We start from the raw sequence: 7860 nt of genomic DNA on the forward strand, positions 1-7860 counted from the left end.
GGTCTACTACAACATGTCAAAGCTCTAGATCATTCTCTTTCCAGAAGCTACCAGCTTTCTCTGTGGTCTTACAGCTGTCAGTCCCCCCACGGTCTCCACACACACACACACACACACACACACACACACACACACACACACACACATACACATTTAAACCCCCGCCTGCTACTTAAGCATCAGGCATTTGCTGGTGAGTTCTCAGCTGTCTGTGCCCTAAATAGACCTTATCAGGAGCAGACCATCTTTGAGGGGGTCTTTCTTAATAAATTCTCTGGATCCATTGTAACTGTTTTCTTCATAAAGTAACTGATATTAAAGGAAAATTTGCTGCAACATAAGTGATCATATTTTATAAAAATCTTAAGTCCAAAACTCTTTCTTTGTGTTGTTTGTGTTCCTGGCAGGAAGCCATTACTGTCATGGATGGTACACCTTGGTTCTGTCCCACCTCATTGAGAGCCACTATAAATATAAATGGAGGTGTTGGTGGGGGTATGGTTACACAAGACAGAAAAAGTTTGAAACTGACAGACTGAAGATCCAGCGGTTCCAAGCAGGAGGAAAAAACAGAAGAAAAGAAAATATTGGGAGGATTGAACAAGATACACAACACACAAATTCTCAAGGTACTGTACAGCCTCCACAGAGTTCTTTTTTTTTCAACTTTTGAGAGACATTCTGATGGGTAGAGGATAGGATAAGGTGAAAATAGGGAATACCCTGTGCCTATGAGGGGAGTAGGATGAGAGGGTGTCTGTCCATTAGGAAGATTGCATGTGTTGCAAGGCTTGACTGGGGTGCAAGACCATGCCCTAATAAGGCTTGAGGGGAGGCCATTTAAAGTTAGAGATGCCATGTGCATGGCCATTTGCTTCAAAAGACCCAGGTCAGAAGGACACTGATTGACCAGCATGGTGAGAATAAACACGTTCCTACTCCTACAATAGTTTAAAATAATATTATAATGCTGTCAGATTTTGATTGCTATTCTTCAGGGTGAATGAGAAATCAGTTCATATGATGCAAGTCAAACCCAGTAAAACTGCTAAACCATTCTGCAGATTCATTTTTTACCTTTAGCTTTTTTTTTTTCTTTCTTTTTTTTAAAGGTGTTTTATTCAGTAATGCTTTTGTGTGATTGGATTATTTGACTTTTGTGTGACTCTTTGGTGGCTTTACTGAAGTACTACATCTGATTGGTTGACAACACTGACAGTGTTAAAATTGGGCTTTGGTGAGCTGATACTGTCAGATACAAGAGACAAGAAACTAATAAATGATAATCTCATTTTCCACTAGATGGGAGATCCAATCCAGTTAAAAGATGAGGGAAACAAACACTTCCAGGCAGGAAACATTGACAAAGCCATTGAGTGTTACACTAGCGCCATCAAAGTGTGCAAGGACAAAAAAGTACTCGCTGTCATTCACAGAAATAGGTCTGCGTGCTACCTAAAGAAGGTAAGCAGCATGGTAAAACAGTACAAAATTAACAAGCACTGAATAAATGTGTAATTGATTTGGCAAATGTAGACTTTCATTTACAGGTTTCTTTTATTGTTACAGGAAAATTATGCCAATGCAGCATCTGATGCATCTAAAGGTACTGTGGAATAATTAGCACAAACAAATACTGAATAAAACCAAATAATAACTGCAATGACACCAAACAACAAACTCATTATGACTCTGTCTTCCTGTTATATAGCAATTGATGTTGATGCAGCGGATATTAAAGCCTTATTCAGGCGGTGCCAAGCTCTGGAGAAGCTAGGAAAACTTGACATGGCATTTAAGGATGTGCAGAGATGTGCCACCATTGAACCAAAGAACAAGACCTTCCTGGAGACACTCCGCAGACTGGGAGCAGAAATCCAAGCCAAGGTGAGTACTCAGAACAAAACAAATCACACACAGACACACACACAAACGGAGAAGTGTATATAAGATAGTAAAATGACTTTGCAGACATGCATTCAACACTGTTACTGTAGGTGTATTCAACATTGTTTTGTGAGATTAGAATTAAATGAAGCATGATGCTAAGGTAAGAGTCAGATATACATGTATATCCACCGTCAATTGTTGCTTTACTGCTACAGGACATTATCAAAGTGCATTTACGGTTACATTTTTCTCCACAGCTCAAAACAACATTTTCAACAGATTCAAGGGTACAGAACATGTTTGAAATTCTCCTCGATGATGAAATGGAAAAGGACAAGACGGAAAAAGTAAGATTTCTCTGTAATTAATAAAAAGAAATATGATGAAGCTAGCTTCTTGCTAGGATGTGGGTATAAAGATTATTCATTTTACAGTGTTACATATTTTATGTCTAGGCTGCCAACAACCTGATTGTGTTGTCCAGAGAGGATGCTGGAGCAGAAAGAATCTTCCAGAATAATGGCGTGCCTCTGCTGCTCAACATGATAGAAAAAGGCAAACCAGAGATGATCCTGGCTGCTGTTCGTACTTTGTCAGGGATGTGCACAGGACACAAAGCTCGGGTGAGCATACTCATAAAATCAGAGTTATTGAGAATGCAGACAGAGACAGTGATGTCAACTATGTAACCTCCTATATTCACAACATTACAATTATACATAATGAGAATTGCAGCGTTTTATTTCTCACTATATGCACTTACTTAATATGTATTTTCTTTTCCCATACACAGGCAATGGCCGTTGTTAACATGGTGGGCATTGATAAAATGTGCAGCATCATGGCTATTGATAATGAGGAGATTGCACTGGCAACATGCAACCTCTTCCAGTGCATCAATGACTCCCTTACTGGTGGAGATAAAAGAGAATATGGGAAAGAAGAGGCCTTAGTTTTGGGTGAGACAGAATTTTATTCAAAATCTCTTTCTAAACTTCAATGAAACTCCATAGTACCACATATCATGGGGAAATGACTGAGACATACAATCTACCATATCACCTGTCTCTCTGCAGATGCATCCAAAGACCTGAAAACGATCCTTCTCTCTCTTCTGGAGATGGTTGCTAGTAAAAAGGTGTCTGGCCATGGCAGAGACCAGGCACTGAACCTGCTAAGCAAGAATGTACCTCGCAAAACCAAGAAAGATCAAAACAACTCCACTGCCCTCTTCACTATTGATCACGGTAAGCCACACAGCTGTAGCAGGTCACTAATTTAATCGAGCCACTGTCCATCACAGTAATCTAGACTCTTTAACATGTGTATTTAACAGATATCTTTATATACATGTGTATATATGTTTGCTCCTCAGGTCTGAAGAAAATCCTCAAAGTGTGCGGACAGGTTCCTGAATTGCCAGACCAGTTGCCCATGACAGAGAACACACAGCTGATCGCCAGTGTGGTCCTCAACAGGATCTATGATGACCTCAAATGTGACCCAGAGAGGAATAACTACAGGGATATTTGTGATGAATATATCAAGTAGGCCAATAAAACAGAGCATTATATCCAAGACTTTCTTAATTGAGACCAAGTCAACAACTATGACAATAAAACAAGTTTCTTAATCTATTGTGTTTTTTAATCTTTCCCTTCCTTTGCCACAGATCCAAAATTGACCCCAATGACATGGACAAAACCATTCATGCTATCAACGTCATCTCAGGGCTGCTGCAGGGTCCCTTTGATGTTGGTAATGCCTTGATTGGACATCAAGGTATCATGGAGATGATGGTAGCTCTGTGTGGCTCTGAGCGTGAGGTGGACCAGATGGTTGCTGTGGAGGCGCTGATCCATTCCTCCACGAAGATGAGCCGTGCCAGTTTCATCATCACCAACGGCGTGTCACTACTTAAGGACATCTACAAGAAGACCAAGAATGAGAAGATTAAAATACGTGCGCTTGTGGTGAGTAAATAGAACAAAATAGAACGGAGTGTAACCTTATATTACAAACACCTTATATTACATTCCACAGGCCAAAGTGTATTTTTGCATTCAGCCCATACACAAATACCATGACACATCCCAGCTGGCAGGAGGAACATGACAAGACAGGAAATTAGAGTACAGGAAATTACACAACTTCCTTTGTACAGTGTGTGTATGTTTATACATGCATCCATGTCCTTACCAGGGTCTCTGTAAACTGGGCTCAGCTGGAGGTGATGACTACAGTTTAAGGCAGTTTGCTGAGGGCTCCACTGAGAAGTTGGCCAAGCAGTGCAGAAAGTGAGTATTCACACACAGATTGTTGAAGTGACTGTGCCAGAATCGAGCATGTTATTATCCATAAAGACAGGAAAAATTCTGTTGATACTTCCTACTATCTAATTTCCAGACTGGTACTTACTGCATGCAATGACAATAAAGTTCAATCTGGTCTGAAGTCAGATAGATATAATTCCTTATAACAGGAATGAAGTGCTAAAATATCACAGCAACTTGCAATCCTACAGTTTTCATCATGACTAATTGTGGTTTAATTTCCTTTTTTCTACTTCTAGGTGGCTCTGTAATCCCCAGATAGATTCCAAAACAAGGAAGTGGGCTATTGAGGGACTTGCTTATCTGACTAATGATGCTGATGTGAAAGATGACTTTGTTGAGGATGAGCTTGCCTTGAGATCCATGTTTGAACTGTCCAAGGTAAGAAATTAACAGACAGACAGAAAGAAAGAAAATATTTTTGCAAGTTAACATGTAGCAGTCATGCATAAAATGTCAGGTTATTCATTACACATTGGAAATAACCTCTCTCCTTTCTCTGTGTTTTTTTAGTCTACAGATAAGACCATCATATATGCAGTGGCTTGCACCCTGGTTAACTGTACCAACTCTTATGATAAAAAGGAAATAATTCCTGAGCTGGTTCAACTAGCGAAATTCTCAAAGCAGCATGTGCCTGAGCAACACCCCAAGGTACAAAAAAAAAAAAAAAGGGAAGGAAAAGGAATTATTCTCTCAGACAGCAAATGTGACTTGTGATATTAACTGGAATAGATAGAGCACACACTCAATATTACCCATTTCCTCTTCTCAGGACAAGAAAGATTTTATTGAGAAGAGAGTAAAAAGGCTGCTGAAGGCTGGAGTGACATCAGCTCTTGCTGTTATGGTCAAAGCAGACAGTACAATCCTGACCGACCAGACCAAGGAGATGCTATCAAGGTAGGAAAAGAAGAATCCTAAGTGTAGATGTGGCATTCTGGTGTCTTATCAGTCAATAATCATATGTTTATGCAGTGATTCTTGAAGCTTACTGAATGGCTTTGAGTCACAGACATTCTTTCTAAATGTATAGCCATGAGGAAATGGAAGTCAAAGATAGTATTAATTCACTTCACTTTAAACTGCACCATTGCCTAGAAATATATGATTGTTGAACCTGTTATCTATCTTTTATCTTAAGGGTCTTCTTGGCATTATCAGAGGATCCCAAAGATCGTGGCGTTCTTGTAGCCCAAGGTGGGGGAAAGGTGAGTAATAACATTGGGAATAAGTGTAAAAGTGAATCTATAATGCTTTATGAAATGACAATAAAACAAAGTATGAGCTTTTTGTGTGTTTCACAACAAGTCCATTTTTAGTCATATAGTCTTCTCAGGAAGGTGGGACTGGTTGTTGTTGCTTTGCATCCTTATACTTTCACACTGAAAAGATACAAAATGAGACTTTGTGCTCTGCCCTCAGGCTCTGATACCACTGGCTATGGAGGGGACAGAGGGAGGGAAGGTGAAGGCCTGCCATGCCCTTGCCAGGATTGCAGCCATTTCAAACCCAGAAATTGCCTTCCCTGGTGAGAGGGTAAGAAATGCAACAATAACTGCACACACACACATCTTCACATGGAACCGAACTGACACTAACTAAACTCAATCTCATCCAATCACTCATGATTTTTCTTGCGAATGTGTGGACTAGAGGAGCCTGGAATCGAACTGCCAATCTTCCAATTGGTGGACAACTGCTCTACTCCTGAGCCATCCCCTACACTGCAACTTTTTCCCATATCTTTCTATCTCTCTTGGCAGGTGTATGAGGTAGTGCGGCCATTAGTCAACCTCCTTCACACAGACAGAGATGGGATACAGAACTATGAAGCTCTGAGAAGCCTCACCAACTTGGCTGGTTTCAGTGAAAAACTAAGGTATTCCTGTATTTCTCAGACACAGTATGATGGTTAAAAGCGAATTTCCCGGCAACTTAGTGACTTCACTGCAGCTTGCAGGTTTTGCATTATCACGTTTAAAAACAAACAAACTTACCCATCATCTCTTTGTAGAGTAAAGATTGTCAAAGAGAATGCTCTGCCGGACATTGAAAGCTACATGTTTGAGGACCATGACCAGATCAGACAGGCTGCCACTGAATGCATGTGCAACCTTGTGACATTAAAAAAGGTGAGAACAGACAGGCAGCTAAAATGTCATATTGCACAAAGTCAGCATAAATTGTGAACAGAGTATTACAACAGGTGTGACTTAATTGAAATTAATTTCAACTCTGTTTATTTTAGGTCCAAGAACGTTATCTGGAAGATGGCAATGATAGGCTGAAGCTGCTGGTGCTGCTTTGTGGGGAGGATGACGATGATCTTCAGGTGGCTGCAGCTGGAGCGCTGGCCATGCTCACTTCTGCTCAGAAGACGCTCTGCGCTAAAATTACCCTTGTGGTATGTCCAACAGCATTTAACAGTATTTTATGGTAGAAGGTGAATTGTAGTTCCATATAAGGGTCTGTTTTGAAAGTATGTGAAATCTCCCTCTGTGACTCATCATATGCACAATCAGGCAGATGCAACAGGATCAAAGAACCTAGATGGCACATAGCACAACATGGCTCTTAATAATAGAGACATGCTTTTGTTTAACTCCTATTTTCATCAGAGCTCACTGCAGCTGCTGTTTCAACATCTGCTGTTACCCCTTCCTGAAAGAGTCAAGAGGTTATCAAATACACTGATGGTTTACTCTTATGATTGCTCATGCAGTGCTGCAGTATGTAAATGTTGTGGAGAACATACACCTCACTGTGCCAAGTGTCACTCTTTAGGCTCACTAAATGAAGAACTTACTTTGGAATAACTGTAATATTACAATATAATTATTGTATTCATTTGTAATACCTGAACAAAATGTGTTATGTTTGAGAGCATTTTATGCTGACCAAGTTTTAAAAGCAGTATGTGACATTCTTGATTCTTCATTCACATGCTTTACTGAAGTGTCACAGACTGATAGACTGATCTCTCCCAACAGACCACCCAGTGGCTCGAGATCCTGCAGAGGTTGTGTCTCCATGACAACCCCAATGTCCAGCACCGTGGCCTTGTGATTGTCTACAACATGCTCAACTGTGATGACAGTGATGTGGCCAAGAAACTGATTGAGTGTGAGATTCTGGAGATCCTCTCAGTGATCGGCAAAGCAGAAGACAATCCAAAAAGGCAGCAGCCCATCGATGTGGCACGTGCATGCCTGGTCAAAGCTATGGATCTCGGTCTCATCAAACCCTTCAGCAGCCCCTCTTAAAACACAAGCCAAACAACAGCATTGGACATTCTTCTTTATTTCTTTTGTTAAATAGAAACTTTTATTTTTTCCAAAAGCTTTTTCCACATAAAGGAAATCAAAGAATGAATTAACCTGGCTAAAATCTCTAGAAATAATCTCTCACAATATAAACCAGTGTTTTTTAATTTTTTTTTTTTTTTTTACAGAGGTTGTTTGTGGCAGGTGATGCCACAAGAGTGCATCCATATTGAGGAATTCTCACCATGAAAGATCTCTTCTCTGTTTAAAAAGAAGAAATAAGTAATATTGTTTCTGTTTTGGTTGAACTGAAACTGTGAAATAATGCCTGAATCAACTCACGTTTGATTATACTATACGTTCATCAGTCG

The 7860-nt window shown here is 40.1% G+C and overlaps 1 protein-coding gene across 1 annotated transcript; it reads left to right on the top strand.

The window, feature by feature from the left end:
* The first annotated feature begins 1302 nt into the window (after positions 1–1302).
* unc45b (unc-45 myosin chaperone B) lies at positions 1303–7551 on the top strand. Its single transcript, XM_053325271.1, has 19 exons — positions 1303–1464; positions 1570–1606; positions 1712–1887; positions 2148–2237; positions 2346–2513; positions 2684–2849; positions 2967–3137; positions 3266–3437; positions 3563–3863; positions 4093–4187; positions 4463–4604; positions 4737–4877; positions 4999–5126; positions 5368–5434; positions 5649–5762; positions 5990–6105; positions 6241–6358; positions 6475–6630; positions 7217–7551. The coding sequence occupies exons 1-19, from the start codon at positions 1303–1305 to the stop codon at positions 7487–7489; spliced, it is 2793 nt and encodes a 930-aa protein (XP_053181246.1). The 3' UTR covers positions 7490–7551.
* The last annotated feature ends 309 nt before the right edge of the window (positions 7552–7860 follow it).

Source organism: Scomber japonicus, chromosome 9 (assembly GCF_027409825.1).
Source record: "Scomber japonicus isolate fScoJap1 chromosome 9, fScoJap1.pri, whole genome shotgun sequence".
Classification (NCBI taxonomy): Eukaryota; Metazoa; Chordata; class Actinopteri; order Scombriformes; family Scombridae; genus Scomber; species Scomber japonicus.

Bases quoted from the DNA above. Each gene is read 5' to 3' on its own strand.
- unc45b (XM_053325271.1), top strand. From the start codon at position 1,303: ATGGGAGATCCAATCCAGTTAAAAGATGAGGGAAACAAACACTTCCAG. The intron at 2,238-2,345 runs GTAAGATTTCTC...TTTTATGTCTAG, and splicing joins AAAAGGACAAGACGGAAAAA to GCTGCCAACAACCTGATTGT. The intron at 4,605-4,736 runs GTAAGAAATTAA...GTGTTTTTTTAG, and splicing joins CCATGTTTGAACTGTCCAAG to TCTACAGATAAGACCATCAT.